The sequence below is a fragment of the Barbus barbus genome (assembly GCF_936440315.1).
Source record: "Barbus barbus genome assembly, chromosome: 14".
Classification (NCBI taxonomy): domain Eukaryota; kingdom Metazoa; phylum Chordata; class Actinopteri; order Cypriniformes; family Cyprinidae; genus Barbus; species Barbus barbus.
Window position 1 is genome coordinate 19,611,811 of NC_136742.1, and position 18,302 is coordinate 19,630,112.

The 18,302-nt window shown below is 37.0% G+C and overlaps 1 protein-coding gene across 1 annotated transcript in view; it reads left to right on the top strand.

Annotated features, from left to right (window-relative positions):
• mboat2b (membrane bound O-acyltransferase domain containing 2b) overlaps nucleotides 1-17,559 on the top strand; it is a 33,638-nt gene extending 16,079 nt beyond the window's left edge. The window contains exons 4-13 of the mRNA XM_079434177.1: nucleotides 1,395-1,490; nucleotides 1,577-1,632; nucleotides 4,401-4,455; nucleotides 4,681-4,864; nucleotides 5,934-6,126; nucleotides 8,973-9,076; nucleotides 9,162-9,226; nucleotides 10,202-10,334; nucleotides 16,059-16,210; nucleotides 16,308-17,559. Of these exons, the coding sequence (XP_079290303.1) occupies nucleotides 1,395-1,490; nucleotides 1,577-1,632; nucleotides 4,401-4,455; nucleotides 4,681-4,864; nucleotides 5,934-6,126; nucleotides 8,973-9,076; nucleotides 9,162-9,226; nucleotides 10,202-10,334; nucleotides 16,059-16,210; nucleotides 16,308-16,464 (1,195 nt within the window). The 3' untranslated portion in view covers nucleotides 16,465-17,559. The remainder of the gene's footprint in view (nucleotides 1-1,394; nucleotides 1,491-1,576; nucleotides 1,633-4,400; nucleotides 4,456-4,680; nucleotides 4,865-5,933; nucleotides 6,127-8,972; nucleotides 9,077-9,161; nucleotides 9,227-10,201; nucleotides 10,335-16,058; nucleotides 16,211-16,307) is intronic.
• The last annotated feature ends 743 nt before the right edge of the window (nucleotides 17,560-18,302 follow it).

The window sequence follows — 18,302 nt, forward strand, 5'->3', positions numbered from 1 at the left end:
AAGTTGTTTGTGGCAGATATTTTATACTAAACTCTCAGTCAGTACATTTGCATGGACAGCAGAAAACCACTTATTTTTTTATGCATCTGGTCCACACTGCTTTTTTCCACCATCTTAGACATGACTCAGAAAACACAGCAGAATATACAGTTAAGCTTATAGATATCTAGTTAACTTACTGCTTAATCTATCAAACTAAACCAGTAACCTGGCAAAAAGCATGATCAGAGGACACAGAGGATTTCTGTGACGGTTTATGTTGTGATAATGACTTACACGAGTAGCATACATATAGCACATAATTAAATGGACATGAAATATTATTTGCAGTTCAGATTTTTATTAGGCACCAAGGCCACCCTCACTGTTCACAACACTATTCGAAGCACCCATAACTTTTCTAGTTGTTTGAGATTTGCTGAAAAGAATTAAGGAAAAAGTATATATATATATTTGTCTACAATATTCTATTTTCAAACTCTAAAATACTTTAAAAATATGTTTGGAAAAATACATACATATATATATTTGTATGTATTTTTCCAAACATATTTGCATATGGGAGTACAAAATAATGTATTCTTTAAAAAACTGACCATGGAGTGTTATGATTTTAGAATAAATCACACTTCTAAAATTTGACTTCCTCATATATCCAGATTTTTGACATTTTGACAGTGGGCACTCTGGTTCTTCAAAGGAAAAAGAGAAATATCTTTATTTTTAGTAGTTTATCTTAATTTAATGCTTTTTTTTAAATATAATTTTATGTACATAATTTATATAATTTAAAATATGCGCCTCAATTGGCCAATCCAGTGTTCAAGAGAGCCGTGTAAAATAAATACCATACAGACTGAGCAATCACATGCAGCCTTTACCTCAATCAGTGATAATGAAACGCCTCTATGGCACTAGCAGTTTCAAATCTGTGTGTGTGTGTTTGAGAATATATGTGCCCTTTTCTATCTTCTACCTTCATTTTAATTTCCACATCCTTTTTTCTGCATCATACAAGAATAGAGAGCAGTAATGTCATTCATCAGTGTAGAAAATAATGTGTTTACACACAGACACACACACACACACACACACACACACACACAGAGTCTGCTGTTCAGTCTCTGCAGATCAAAAGCCCTCATCACCGCTGAGTTCATTTCTGGAAACATCTTTGAGCTCTTTGCTAGCTTATTTTTAAAAATGATGTTTGTGCTTGTTTCTGGGTTTTAATGGATCATAAAATTCTCCGTATGGCATCCTCAAGGCCCTCATAATATCACTCTTGTAAAACTACAATTTATATGTAACATCTGAAGAAAAATGGTCATAAGTACATTAATACATCAGAAATGGCTTGCAATCTAAAACCTGCTGTTTGGTTCACATTGCAGATACTGTTTGGTGGTCGCCCTGGGTTATCTAAGCTTCTGCCAAATCACCCGGGTTTACGTCTTTGATTACGGAATGTACTCTGCAGATTTCACGGGGTAAGAATATGCCTTTCTGTGTGAAGTTTCTGAGCTTCGTTGTCCGTGTTTTCTATTCATATTTCTCTCATTTTTCTCTCTGACAGGCCGATGATGGTCATCACACAGAAGATAACCAGTTTGGCTTTTGAGATCCATGATGGTGAGTGAATCTGTGTGTGTTTGGTTAAAGTTTAGAATACACACAGAAATTATGCTGTTCCAAGCGACTGCTATTGTGATTGTCAAATGTGCTGCCAAAAGGCCTGAGAAACTAATTAATGAAATGGAAGGCAGAGGGATGAAATGAAAGCAAATGAAAACAAGCCTCCCTCCTTCTCTTCACCCCTCTATTGTTCCACAGGGTGACAGATTACCCTTATGATGTGTGCTCCCCACACCGCACTTTTTAATATTACCGTTATCACTAATTCATTTCTTTGTCCTCTGCTGAGTTCAGCTGCTGGCCTGCAAACCTTTGTTATGGAGATTCTTCTAAACAGAGTGGATTCCCTCAAGATTTACTCTGTTTTATCCTCACTGAATGTCTAGTATGAGATTAAGTCTGGATGAAATGACGCACATAGTTATGTTGAATTTTTCATTTATTTTAATTAATTTAATTTAAATTTTATTTTATTTTCAATTTGTCTTTGTTAGTTTTAGTTTTTTTTTTTGCTTTAATATTTTTATTTAGTTTTTGTTGCAAGTTTAACATAAATTTTCTCAATACAGTCTAGTTTTATTGCTGTCTAGTGGTAATTTAATTCAGACATCATGCCATTTTAGATATATCCATGGAGTGATGCAAAAATACAAATTCAAGGCTGGAAGAATTTGTTATAAATGGGTGTTATTAAAACTTGTAGCAATTATATATATATGAAAACTAATTTTTATATATATATATATATATATATATATATATATATATATATATATATATATATATATATATATATATATATAAAAATTAGTTTTACTTTGAGTTTCTTAGTTCATATTAAATAACACGATGCTTTTTTGCACTGATGTCGGACATATCATTCATTTGTTATCAATAATCGTATCTTTTTATCTTCATCATAGTCTAGATCAGCGGTTCTCAATTCCAGTCCTCACGCACCCCCCTCCCCCCACGCTCTGCACATTTTGTATGTTTCTCTTATCGCTTCAAACGTTTGTTCTATTCGAACATATGGAACGTATAGGTTTCATTCAAAGTGCATTGAAGTGTGCGAGACGTGAATTTAAATTGTATATATTTACAGAGGTATATTATGTCACACTCGTCCGTGTGTGAAGAGGCTGCGCAGCGCAAATCCATGAATGAATGTTCCGAAGTGACGTAAACTTCAACGGATTTCCCCTGCTCAGGGAGTAAGAAGCAATGGACACTGTGTAGGGACCATGTCAATCGGAACACAGTTCATGCACCTCACTTCTAATGAGCAGATTATCTGAATCCGGTGTGAGACTAAGAGAGACATGCAAAATATGCAGAGCAGGGGTGGGGGCGCGAGGATTTGAATTGAGAACCGATGGTCTAGATCAAGGATCCTCAAATCTGGCCCATTCCTGCAGAGTTTAGCTCTAACCCCAATCAAACACACCTGAGCATGCTAATCAGAGTCTTCAAGATCATTAGAAAATCACAGGTAGGTGAGTTTGATCAGGGTTGGAGCTAAACTCTGCAGCAGATTGGACTTCCAGGGAAAGATTTGAGGAACCCTGGTCTAGATCAGTGCTTCCCAAACCTGTCCTGGAGGGCCCCCTGGCCTGCACATTTTGTATGTCTCCCTAATCAGACACACCCAATTTAGTTCTTGCAGTCTCTACTAACGAGTTGATGAGTGGAATCAGGTGTGTTAGATAAGGGAGACATGCAAAAGATGCAGGGCAAGGGGTCTCCAGGACATGTTTGGGAAGCACTGGTCTAGATAAATATAGAACATAATCAAATGAGATGAAGCCCCTTGCATTTGCGAAGTATTTAATTCAGTGGATTATCCAGAAATGGGCATTACCATGTGGTAAATGAAGCAATTCTCATTGATTTCTAGTACGGATATTGTGAAATATTCTGTTACTGTGATATAAAATTCCTTGTTTTGTGATATAAATTATATGTAAGCTGTCTGCAAGGACTCTTAAAAACTGATTTCACTCGCCTGTTGCCCCAAATAACCGGTCATTGATATTCCCTATGGTCCATAGCACACTAAAAGGACAAAGTCCCCCATAGAAGTCATTGCTGACCTCCATCACTAGCTCTGGGACATGTTGATGCTTACTATGGGTGAAGCTCTTGTCTCTCTACTGCTGCTCACTGAGTCGGGCATAAACCATAATGAAAACATTTTAAGTGGCTCGTCTTGTTATATGCATAAGGGTGGCAATAAAACAGCAAGAAATTATTCAAGCCACTTACCCTGGGTCGCCCTACCTTGTTTTATCATGCAGGAAGACAAACAACTGAGGCAGAGGAGACTCATGAGTCGACCACATGAACTCTGAGCCAAGTCAATTTACAGCACATTTCTTCCCTCTCTAATTACTTCTGTAAATCAGAGAAAGGCAGGGAGTGTTAGACCAAAAACTCACAAGCTTAGAATTTGAGCACGTATGGTACATCCACTGTGCTCAAATGCAAACATTATGATATCCCACTAAATTGCATTTAAAGGAATAGTTCACCCAAACCTTGCAAGTCTGTCATCATCGTTCCATCATTCCAAACCTGGATAACTCGTTTCTTATGTGGAAAACAGAAAAACGACACATTTTGAATAATATACTGCTCCATCTTTTCCATGCAGTTACCTTGAATGTTGACTGAAGCTTTATCTACTATTTATATCTATAATCTGGGATGTTTTTTATGGATTGATGGTGTTGGTATTGATATATTGTGGGTGTGTATGTTTACAGGAATGGCAAGGAAAGAAGATCAACTAAACCAAAGTCAAAAACTTTTGGCCATAAGGTATGTAGACTAAAAAGATTATTATTATTAAAATGTTGGCAGTACAAAGACAATAATTAAATGAAGGAATGTAGTTTTTGATTGAGTGTGTGTAATTGTGGTAAGCTAGTTGCTTTGCCCTTTATATTTTAAACTGCAATCTCAAGTCTCTTTTCTAGACATGGTTACTTTTGTTCTAATGCAATTCTAAAATCTACTTTTCCTCTGTATTTGTGTTTTATTCAGACGAATGCCCAGTTTATTGGAGTACTTCAGTTACAACTGTAATTTCATGGGGATTTTGGCTGGTCCCACCTGCTCTTATAACGATTACATAGCCTTCATTGAGGGCACCCCCTATCGCCACAGAGACCTTGAGACCAAAGGAAAAGTCAATGGGAAGAGCAGACTGAACGACCCTTCACCAAATGTTTGTTTGAAGTTGTTTGTATTTTCTCATAACTTCACATTACACACCAATTCAAGTCACAAGTAGCTTAAATGTTTACCATTAAAAAATTTGGGGTAAGATATTATGCATATATTTAATAAAAAAATACAGTAAAAATACAGCCATTACTCCAGTCTTGTCACATGATACTTCAGAAATCATAGTAATGTTTATTTGGTGCGCAATAATTATTTTTTATTATTATTGATGTTGAAAACACAATTGCACTGCTCAACATGCTTGTGGAAACTGTGATATATATATATATATATATATATATATATATATATATATATATATATATATATATTTAATTTTTTTTACATTTATTACTGGAAACTTTGATCAATGTAAAATTCAGAAGAAGAACATTTATGTGCAATATAATTCTTTTAGAAATCTTTACTCTCATATTTTATAAATTTAATGCCTCCTTGTTGAACAATAGCATTAAATGAATGAAACTTCTGTCATTAATTACTCAAGCTCATGTCGTTCCAAACCTGTAAGACCTTCATTCATCTTTGGAACACAAATTAAGATATTTTTTTATGCATTCCGAGAGCTCTCTGACCCTCCATAGACAACAAGGATCCTTACACGATCAAGGCTCAGAAACGTAGCAAGGAGATTGTACGCAGATACGCTGTTTACATTCGGCGTATCCGCGTACGGTGCTGCTGACACAGAACAGCACACGTTGTTTACTTATGTGACACTCTCCAAAATGGTACTATAGGGTGACGCGGAGGAGACGAATTGTTGAATAACGTTATTATTTTTGTTTTCTTTGTGCACAAAGTATTCTTGTAGCTTTGTAAAATGATGGTTGAACCACTGATGTCACATGGATTATTTTAACAATCTCCTTGCTGCGTTTCTGAGCTTTGATCGTGTAAGGATCCTTGCTGTCTATGGGAGGGAGGGTCAGAGAGCTCTTGGAATTCATCAAAAATATCTTATCTATGTTTTATTCAAAATTATTAAGTTGCATATGACTGGCCTGTTCCAAGTTCATATCAGTTTGTGCATTTCTGTTTCTCAACAGACAGAGGTCATCCGGAAACTGGCCACCTGCTTCATCTCTCTGCTGGTCTTCCTCTCCGTCTGCAAAATCTGTCCTGTGGAGCGTAACGCTGATGATGATTTTATTGCCACCACGCCCTTCTATGCTCAGGTGGTCTACCTGTATTTGTCCATGCTGACCACCCGGCCTAAATACTACTTTGTTTGGACTCTGGGTGCGTGGATTTCCTGCCTCTCCTTCTCTTCCCATCTGGCTAGATTTCTCTTTCCTTTTCTTGTTTTGATCTTTATTGAAAGATAATGGTTTGTCTCATATTCTATTTGTTTATGTTCCATTGATGGATATCATGTTTTTATTTCTTTGTTCATTGGCAGGGACGTCATACACACATTTGTCTGAGGGGGAATAAGACATGATCAATCTGAGAAAGAAGACTTGACTAGCCTGATAAATGTTTGTATATGTGTATATATATAAAATCTCAGGCTAGTCAAGTGTTTTTGCAGATTGATCATGTTTTATTCCCCTCAAAAATAAGTGACCCCTCATTTTACACAGGCATGACACTTCTTTTATCAGTCTGTTTTCCTGTTCCCAAGTTGTCCTTTCTATCCCCCTAATGTGTTATATACTATATGTGTCTGTTGAACCATACTGGAAAGAATAATTCAATCAAGCACGAGCAGTAGTTTGTCTTTCAAGTTCCATCATTATCGTTTGTGCTGTACCTCGGGCATGATTAATTACACATTAGGATGCATCATCCATCACCTGTTGTGAGGACTGGCTGTATGACCCATTTGAATTGGGATCAACATCTTACACAACACAGACTTGGTCCAAATGGCTTGTGTTTTACTGCCCTCATCAGACAAAAGATGGAATTTAGACCAATAGTTGTATGCAGGTATTCAATTGATGTAGTAGGTTTTGACATAGTAAGAAGAAAATTCTACCAATATTTATTGTACATTTTATTACAGGCTTCTTTGAAATATGAAACACTACATCAAGTATTTTCATAATTCACTGAATTCCGAATTTGGCAATTAGATTAGATTAGATTAGATTAGATTCAACTTTATTGTCATTTATGCAGAGTACAAGTACAGAGCTAATGAAATGCAGTTAGCATCTAACCAGAAGTGCAAGAATATAGTGTTTTATATACATATAAGTGCAGAGTAAGTGAAGATATGATTTACAGAATATACAGTGGAATTGCTATATACAGTATTGAGCAGAGTATATACAGAATATAAAATAGGAATGCAATGTAGGGATTGTATGTACATTATGAACAGAGCAATGTAGATTATATAGATTACAGATTATATATACACATTATGAACAGCAGAAACGTGAGAACAGTGGTAATAAATAAATACAGCTGGATGAGTGTGCAAAGTATTGATAGAACAATGTATTCTATGCAAAATAGCAGTAGTGCAATATTTTATAGAAATAGTTTACTGTGCTTGTACAGTAACAACTTTAAACAGTTTATAGTGTAATGACTTGAACGATGTGCAGTCTGTGCAAAATATGAGTAGTGCAAATGCATGTGTTTAAAGTACTGTGACCAGTGCATTAATAAGCAGGTGCAGGTTAGATTGGTGGTGTGGCGTTCAGAAGTGTCACAGCTTCGGGGAAGAAGCTCTTCCTGAGCCTACTGGTGCGAGAGCGTAGGCACCTGTAACGCCTGCCGGATGGAAGGAGGGTGAAAAGTCCATGGTTAGGGTGAGAGGCATCCTTGATGATGTTTCTTGCCCTGCCCAGACAGCGCTTATAATAAATGTTCTCAATGGAAGTTAACTGGGTGCCGGTGATCCGTTGAGCAGTTTTCACCACCCGCTGGAGTGCTTTGCGGTCAGATGCGGAGCAATTGCTGTACCATACTGAGATGCAGTTCGTGAGTATGCTCTCAATGGTACAGCGGTAGAATTCCACAAGGATCCTGGGATTCAGGTGAACTTTCTTAAGGCTCCTTAAGAAGTAAAGGCGCTGCTGTGCCTTTTTGACCAGAGTAGAGGTGTTATGGGACCAGGTAAGGTCATCAGAGATGTGGATGCCAAGGAACTTGAAACTCGACACACGCTCCACTTCAGCTCCGTTGATGTAGATGGGTGTGTGTGCATGACTCCTAGTCCGCCTGAAGTCCACAATGATCTCCTTTGTCTTCTGGGTGTTTAGCTGTAGATTGTTGGTGGCACACCACACAGCCAGGTGCTGCACCTCATCCCTGTAGGCTGATTCATCGTCATCCTTGATCAGACCTACCACCGTGGTGTCATCTGCAAATTTGATTATGGTGTTGGAGCCATAAACAGGAACACAGTCATGGGTGAAGAGGGAGTACAGGAGAGGGCTCAGTACGCAGCCCTGTGGCACGCCGGTGTTCAGGGTGATGATGGAGGAGGAGAGGTTATCTAACTTGACGGACTGAGGTCTGTTAGTCAGAAAATCTAGAATCCAATTACAGATGGGTGTGCTGATTCCAAGCTGGCTGAGTTTGGAGATCAGCTTGGAGGGGATTACTGTATTAAATGCAGAACTGAAGTCCATGAACAGCATTCTCACATGTGTGTTTTGACTGTCCAGGTGGGTGAGGGCAGAGTGAAGCGCTGTTGAGATGGCGTCCTCTGTTGACCTATTGTGGCGATAGGCAAATTGGAATGGGTCCAGTGTAGCAGGGAGACAGGATTTTAGGTGGGATGCAACCAGTTTCTCAAAACACTTGGCAATGATGGGGGTGAGTGCAACAGGACGGAAGTCGTTAGGGACCGAGGCAGTGGAATGTTTCGGTACTGGTACGATGGTGGAGGTTTTGAAGATAGTGGGGACAGTTGTTAGTGGGGACAGTTGTTAGTGGGGACAGTTGATAGTGGGGACAGTTGTGAAATTACATACTCTCCATTATAACACTTTACACCTATAAAGGTAGAAACAAACTGGATGCTGTGTGTTCTGGGTTTCATAACATTTATCATTTCTGATGTGATGTCAAGATAGTCTGATGTGACTATCTTGACACTCATGCTGTCTTGTCTTTCTAAATAGCTGATGCCATCAATAACGCAGCAGGATTTGGATTTAATGGCTACGACAGTAATGGTTTGCCTCGATGGGATCTCATTTCCAACCTCAGGATCATGAATATAGAGGTCAGTTCAGATGCTGTTACGTTATTTTTTTTCCCCCTCTGAGTGAATCAGAAGTGTTATAATCTGTAAACTCTTATATTTTCAGCTTGCCACCAGCTTTAAGGTATTCCTGGATAACTGGAACATTCAAACAGCACATTGGCTTAAAAGGTAAGAACAGGAAGAGCACATTTTGCTATTGTACACTACCATTCAAATGTTTGGGGTCTGTAAGATTTTTAATGCTTTTGAAAGCAGTCTTTTGTATTTGCCAAGGCTACATGTATTTAATCAAAACTACTGTAAAAACAATAACATTGGGAGATATCATTACCATTTAAAATAATTTTCCACTCTAACATGTTTAAAAATGTAGTTTATTCCTGTGATGACAAAGCTGAATTTCAGCAGTCCAGTCTTCAGTGTCACGTGATCCTTCAGAAATCATTCTAATATGCTGATTTTCTTCTCAAGAAACATTTCTTCTTATAGTCATGTTGAAATCATTTGTGCTGCTTAATATTTTTGTGGAAACTATGATTTTTTTTCAGGATTCTTTGATGAATAGAAAGTTCAGAACAGCATTTATTTGCTATAGAAACCTTTTGTAAATTAATTTAATGTATCCTTGCTGAATAAAATACTAATTGCTAAAAAAAATCTTACAGACCCCAGACTTTTTGAATGGTTGCGTAATTACAGTACCTGTCACTCTTCTACCTGCATAATTAGACAAATGCTGTGCTTGTTTAAAATAATGCGTGTTCTAGATTGAATGAGGAGTATCACCACCACAGATCTCAGTAATCTCTGTGTGAGATGGCTCCATCTATTGGTGATTTTTCACATTTGTCCAGTTTATCAATAATTAAAGGGATAGTTCACCCAAAACTGAAAATTCTGTCATTAATTACTCACTCTCAGGTCGAAGGTCTTACGGATCTGGTACGACATGAGGGTGAGTAATGACAGAATTTTCATTTTTGGGTGAACTATCCCTTTAAAATGTTGTCATCATAAGCAAACAGACTAACAACTTATACCAAGTGTAAGCATTTGATGAAAATATGAAGAATCTTTTATTTTTATGCTAGCATGATTGTTGTTTATTGTTTATTATGTGTGACACTGTGTGTTGTCTTGTAGGGTGTGTTATGAACGTTGTCCCTACAACCCCACTGCTGCAACCTTCCTGCTGTCAGCCATGTGGCATGGGGCTTACCCAGGCTACTACCTCACCTTCCTCACTGGCATCGTCATCACTCTTGCAGCCAGAGCTGTGAGTGACGTCAGATTCTACCAAACATAAAGTGCACTTCACATAGGGAATATTCCTATCCCTTTCATGTAATCTTGCCATTTGCTTTGCCATAAAGAGCACAGGGATTTTTTTTGGTAAATGACATCCATCAAAAAAAGGGCAAAAGAAGAAGGGTAGACAATACATGAAATACTACTTATGACATTAAGCAATTGTATAAAGCAATTAAATAACACCTACTTTTTACGAGAATAAAAAAATTATAATTATAAAAATTACACAGTAGCTGAGACTTTTTCTCAGGTGTTTGCTGAACTTTTTCGTCATTATTTATATAGCAAAATATATATTTTTAAAATAATTTATATTAAAATAAATACATTAGATTTAAAATGTGCTTTGATAAATATTTAATAAATGGTCAGATTGCGGAATATTTACTTTTCAAGACTTTATCATTAACGATTGAAATTATCCTATCTATCTCTCTCTCTCTCTCTCTCTCTCTCTATACATATATATATATATACAGTACCCTCCAAAAGTATTGGAACAGTAAGGCCAATTCCTTTATTTTTGCTGTAGACTGTAAACATCTGGGTTTGACATCAAAAGATGAATATGAGATAAAAGATTAACATTTCAGCTTTTATTTACAGGTATTTTCATCTGGATCTGATACACAACTTAGAAGATAGCACCTTTTGTTTGAACACATTTTTCATGTTACCAAAAGTATGGGAACACGTGACTGACAGGTGTGTTTTGTTGCCCTGGTGTGTCCTATTTATTGATTATTCAAACAATAAATAGCACTGAATGTCTGCGCTTAGTTTCAGGTCCGTGCAGACTGCATTTATAGTTAGACGTGTAACCAACATGAAAACCAGAGAGGTGTTTATGGGGAAAAAACGAGCAATTGTGAAGCTGAGAGAAGATGAAAAACCAATCAAACCATTGCACAAACACTGGTAATAGCAAGTACAACCATTTGGAATCTCTTGAGGAAGAAAGAAACCACTGGTTTACTAAGTAACACACCTCAAACGGGTAGATCAAGGAAAACATCTGCAGTTGATGACAGAAACATTGTGACAGCTGTAAAGAAAGACCCTAAAACAACTGTTAGTGACATCAGCAACAACCTCCAGAGGGCAGGAGTGAAGGTATCACAATCTACTGTTCGCAGAAGACTTCATGAACAAAAGTACAGAGGCTACACCAGAAGATGCAAACCACTCATTAGCAAGAAGAATAGGAGACGAGCCTCAAAAATTCTGGGACAAGGTTTTATGGACCAAAGTGATGGAAAGGCTCAAGTTTGGAGAAAGAAAGGATCTGCTCATGATCCCAAACATACAAGCTCATCTGAAACACAGTGTACACAGGTGTACATTATAGTACACATTACACAAGTAATGTAATGGCTTAGGCTTTCATCGCTTCTTCTGGACAGGCTCATTAATCTTCATTAATGATGTAACACATGATGGCAGCAGCAAAATTAACTCAGAAGTCTACAGAAATATTTTGTCTGACAATTTACAGAAAGATGCAACCAAACTGAGTGGGAGATCCTTCATCATGCAGCAAGATAATGACCCAAAACAGTTCATCAGGGGCAAGAAGTGGAAGATTTTAGACTGGCCAAGTCAATCTCCACACTTAAACCCTGTAGAGTATGCATTTTACCTGCTAAAGAAGACACTGAAGGGAGTAACCCCCCAAAACTGAAAGAGGCTGCGGTGAAAGCCTGGAAAAGCCTCACAAAAGAAGAATGCAAAAGTTTGGTGTTGTCAATGGGTCACAGGCTTGATGCAGTTATTGAAAGCAAAGGATTTGCAACTATATATTGTCTTTTTCACTTTAATCTATGTTAATTCTATCTGTTCCAATACTTTTGGTAACATGAAAAATGGGTGGGTTCAAACAAAAGGTGCTATCTTCTAAGTTTTGTATCAGATCCAGATGAAAATACCTGGAAATAAAAGGCAAAGTGTTAATCTCTCATCTTTTGAGAGAACCCAAATGTTTTCAGTCTACAGCAAAAATAAAGGAATTGGCCTTACTGTTCCAATACTTTTGGAGGGCACTGTATATAAATATATAAACACATATTAGTGCTGTCAAAATTAGCGCGTTAACGCAGGCGATTAATGTTTTCAGTTAACGCGTTAAAATTATTTAACGCCGTTAACGCAGGGGCGGAGCCTACGGTTGGCCTCCCCACTCATAACTGCTAAATTCTGTCTCTTTTTTTCTTGACAATAAGTGCATTTATTCAGTCGCAGAACGTCTTTACGAGGACATCAAACAGGAGACGTTTCAGACGCGCGCTCCAGCTTCACTTCAGCGTGGACGAGCGCGGAAACTGTACTGTCCTCGCAGCGCGTGCTCTTCAATATACGCGCGTATAGCCTGTATAATTTCATATCGAATCGCAAAAGAAACTACGGGCATGCAATGTCGTGATCAGTTAAGTCATGAAGTTACCAAAAAGGCGATTAAAGCTGCCATAAAACTGTGCATGCATGTAATATGTTATATATGAGCTACATTAAGATCATGTTTCTGAAATGGTTTTCAAAACTGTTCTGGAGCATCCTAGCACTGTCTCCCTCATCTAACACACCCGATTCAACGGTTCCGACCTGAAATGGGTCAGAAAAGGTGATGAGAGTTGAGAGAAAATACCATGCGTGTCAGATCCGCGTCACGTTCAGCAGTGACATCTCTTAAAGAAACAGCAGCCAAAACAACATAATAACCAGCTGCTGTGATGTCTGTTCATCCAAGGACAAAAAAAAAGAGGAAATCTATGGAGCGATTTTTGTGCCAATATTTATCAAACAAATCCAGTGTTTTGCAAATAAACACAATCTGCTTTGCAAATAAAAACCTCGACTTTCAAACAAACGCAAAGTGATTTTCAAATACAAAACTCTATTTGAGAGAAAATGCAATATATGTAATTGTATATTATTCTATATCCCGCGATCCAACAGAGGATAAGAGGTACGGAGAATGGATCAGATTTTATAGGGAAAGACAGCCTAGTTAAATGTTTAGCCATGTCACCTCTGATTTTTGAACTAATCAATCATGTTAACAACTTTACAGCACTTGTTTCACTGACACTGTAGTAGGGTCGCTTTGTGAACACATCTAAATGGTTAATTATAGATCTAGTAAGACAGCAACTCACCTGTTCCCCACTCATATTGCTCTGAAAAGGTAAAGAGGTGTTTCAGGTCTCGGGAGACTAGCGTAAATTGACCGACAGCGCCATCTGCTGTTTTGGAAAAGAAAGTTGCTCAATTGCACTCATGTGAGAAAATCTGCCTGCACTCGTGTGAGAAAATCAGCCTGTTGCATTTGTGAGAAAATCAAGCCAAGTTTCCTCATAAAAAGGCAAATGAGTCTCACAGTTGTAACACACAATACATATATTTGTCCATACCTCTGCATTTTCTCTCAAATAGAGTTTTGTATTTGAAAATCACTTTGCGTTTGTTTGAAAGTCGAGTTTTTATTTGCGAAGCAGATTGTGTTTATTTGCAAAACACTGGATTTGTTTGATAAATATTGGCACAAAAATCGCTCCATATAAATCAATTACTTTTAAAGTTTTAAGGATTCATCTGTGTTTTGTTTAGAATTTGGTGTTTGATAACTATTTAATTTCTGTATATTTCTGCTGAGGGGCACAGGTAGCTAACTATGACATTTATTATAATAGATTATGTGAAGATTGTTTTAAGTTCACTTAAATTAGAAGTTATTTTTAAAGTCTAATAAATGTTAAAATGGATAGCTCTTAATTATAATGTAAAGTTGAATGGATATAGTAGATGGTTAAATATTTGGGGGAAACATTTTTATAGGGAAATCAGTATTGATTGGTATCAGTGATACTGGTCTTCAGTCATAAAAAAGATGCTATTAAACAAATATTAAAAATTCACTGTCTTTAAGTTGTTTGTACATTCATTTGAAGATTGAATGTGAAATTATTGCAATATAAAAGTATATTTAAAAAGTTTAATGTTAGGTAGGATTAATTTCAGAAAAATGTGCGATTAATTAGTTTTTTTTTTTATCGATTGACAGCACTAATATATATATATATATATATATATATATATATATATATATATATATATATATATATATACATATACTTTTTTTTTTTTTTTTTTTTTTTTTTTTTTACATGTATATTGTTACATTACAAAAGCCTGATGAAAATTTTGCCTAAATTTTATTTATTTTTTAAAATCAGTAATGTCTCCCTGAAAGAATAATAGGCTACTTCATGAATATCAATGCTTGGGATTCTGAGGGTTGTTATTAGGGGTGCATTTTTTAGACATTTTTCAAAATATACATTTATCTCACCTAAATGTTTGATCATCCAGTGCATTTTTGTTTTTACAATTGTTGCAGAAAAGCTTACACACAGCACAAGCCTGATTTCACACAGGAGTCCACTATCCATCTGTTTACCACAACCACAACATTTATCCATTATTTTGATTTCAAATCCAAACGTTGTTACTGAAAATGCTTTTTCAATGTGGTTTTTTTTTCTTTTACAGTAATACAATCGTTATAGACCTGTTTAAATGCAATAAATATAAGAACATTATTCACATTATTCAATGCTTTTTACTTTTGTATTTAGGCTACATCTAGATTTATAAATTAAGTTGCTCAAGCAAGTGGCAAAACATTTAAACTACTTTTCTTATGTTATCACAAACATTATAAATTAACTTATGACTGGCAGAAACAGTCAGCTCGACTGAATTTTATTTTACATTTTAAATCTTTATTACAAGCAATCCTGCGGTTCATAAATAACTTTGCTTTCCATACCTCTATTAGTGCCTCGTTTATCTAAAAGTGCTCTTTTCCTTTAAACCTAGCCAAAAAGCCACATGTGATGACTCTGAAACACCGTAGACTTTAATTATATGCATTTATAGTGTAATTACTACATTTTCGTGTCAATCCAAGTTCATATTTACCGCAAACAATGCGCTGTCACTTTAATTCAGTGCGTGCAGTACAGCAAAGATAGACTCGGTGCAGAAACGATCTCTGTACTGCTGAAGACACACCGCTCATGAACACACTGCCGGACCGCAACCGCGTGCAGAACGCTCTGATCCGTTAACATGAGCGCGGAAAAATACGCACAATACCCACTGCGAACGGAGTAATGTGAACCTGGCATTATGTATGTGCGCTGCGAGTGTGCATGAGCGCACTGTGTCCAGGAGAGCGCGCGAGCGCTGAATGGTTAAACATTGGCAAGAACGAACAAGAAACGCAATTGATAAACTTTAGTAACGATGCGACACTACCTCTATCGGGCAAGTGACAATTCCTGTGTCAACTATGCAGTGTGCAGCTGTGATTTGAAGCCATTTGTGGATTTTGAGAGGGAAAGCGCGTGCGGTGATTCACACAGGATGTTTATGAAATTATGTCTCACAGAAAGTTTCAAATTACTTTGTTATTTAATGTATAAATATGAATTGTACCTCACCTTCAGCATTATAATTATTTCACCTGTGCCAGACAGAGACTGAGATGGTGCGCTGCATGTCGTGCCAAACCAATTGTTTTTTTGAGATCGGCCTTTTTAGACCGATAATGATCGGTATCCAATCAGTCGGAGCACCCCTAGTTGTTATTCCTCCCTTTTTTAATGTCATGTTCCCTATTCTCCTTCAGGTGAGACACAATGTAAGACCGTACTTCTTGGGTTCTCCAGCTCTCAAGTTTGTGTATGATGTCATCACATGGGCGGCTACACAGATTGCCATTTGTTACACAGTGATTCCCTTTGTTCTGCTTTCGGTGGGTCCCTCACTCAAGTTCTACAGGTGGGCAGGACAAACAAAAATAGACACTTGAAAATGCATAACTTTTTTTTTTTCTTCATTCATAAATTGACATTCTACTGTCTCCATCACTTTGTAGGTCATGGTACTTCTGCATCCACATAGGCTGTATACTGCTGGCCATCGCGTTGCCTGTGAAACCACGGCACCTACGGCTGAAAGAGCAACAGCCTGCTGTACAACCAAGTCTGGAGAGCACAGACAGCAACAGCAACCAGAAACAAAAAGCCACATGAGTCCTGGAACACCTTATCAATCTTCTATACACTCACAGACTGGGCAAATGTACCTATTCTCCAGCCACACATGAAGAGAGTCAGATAAACTAAAGCTCACTAATAAACCAACCAACCAGCCTCTGTCTGGACTGATAGAGTAAGTCATCCCTTGGCTCAGTATAGTGGTACTGGGATTGGACAGTGATTTGAGGTGATGGAATCAAATCTGACTGGAATAAGAGGAGTTTTATCGCCAAGAAAACACTGTTGTATAGAATTATCTGACCTTGCCTTTGTAATTCAACTTGTCACAGCAAGTATTAGTGCCCTAATCTGGTGGTCTTGTATTGGGCTGTAAATAGGATTTTCTTGCAAGGGACAAGGCCAATACCACTTGCAGAAAGCTGGCAATATTATATGTGAAAGCAAAAATGTTTAATGTGTTAGGGGTAAAAATCAATATGACTAACTAAACTAACAGGAAAAATAATAACGTTATTGGAAAAAAGGAAGATCAAAGGACGGAGGAATTCTTTGCAAAATACATTTTAAATAATGTCCAAAATAATTAAGACAAGTTGTTTTTTGAAGTCACAAATACTGAATTAAGATTGGATTCCATGGCTGTGCCATTTAAAAACTGGGCTCTTGGCCCTTTGTCATGTTATGTTTGTTATGGTCTGTTGTAGCGTCTCGTCCATGTAGTATTCACATAAAATGCTGAAAGTTACACATAATACATTCCAATCTAAAGACCAGAGATTATTTTCTCATAAACAAAATGATTTCTTTGACTAATCCAATTTTGGAAAGTAGTGGAATGTTTGAGTAACATCCAGCAAAAAAAAAATGGATAGTACTGTTAACTGCATGACTTCTGCGAGTCAGGCAGGTGGTGATTCTGTATGCACAGTAATGCATATTTTGTATGGCCTCAGTCAGCTTCAAGGTTTGGCCTGCTTGGAGTTGGAAATGAAGCTGATGTTTGTGTTTAAGATGTACGAAAGTGTAGAGGATGGCTACTGGATTTGTTTGAAACATTGTTCTCTGTGTGGATCTGGAACATTTGTTTTTTGCAAATTATGTGATTAAAAAAAGGTCTTTTTACTACTACTTTGTTGTAATCTCTGTTTGTCTTCTGATAAACCATTTTGTGAAGGTAATGTGCACGGACGGTACAATTACACATTCATTACTCAGTAGAAAACGCATTGGTAATTTAGCCTTCCGCATTCTCACATGCCTCAAGCTGGACGAACATCTGCCCTTTGCTCTGCAGACATAAACTGTGCACTTTGTACCACTTTGGTTCTTTCTTTCCAAGAAATACACATTTATTTAGATAATTATTAATATTAACAATAAATAATTATTGCTGATTGTTAATAATTTTAGATTCTGTTATAATATAAAAAAAGTTTCTTCAGAAGTTTGTGTACTTTTTTTGGAGATAGGAGGGAAGCGCTTGATATGAGATGTAAAGATTGTTCGTAGTGTGATTTTTAACATTTAATTGCATCAGATTATGAAAAAACAAGCAAATGTCTGTATTCAGGGTACATAAAATACAGAACAGTAGCAAAACATCCATCACAGAATGATTTAAAACACGACGCGCGATCTTGTGGAAGTAACATGCGTTTGGTTCACTTCTGAAACTAGTAAAAGTGTGAAAAGTAGCCTGTTTATTTATTTAATTTTATTTTCTAAAAGGCCACAGGGCGAGGTTTCCATTTAATACTGTATGCTAGTTGAAGAAACATTCATAGACTGTTCTGTTGCCCTAGGAAAGGCAACAACAGGATGAAATACACAAGATGAAATATTCTACAATAAAAAATGACTACACATGTTGT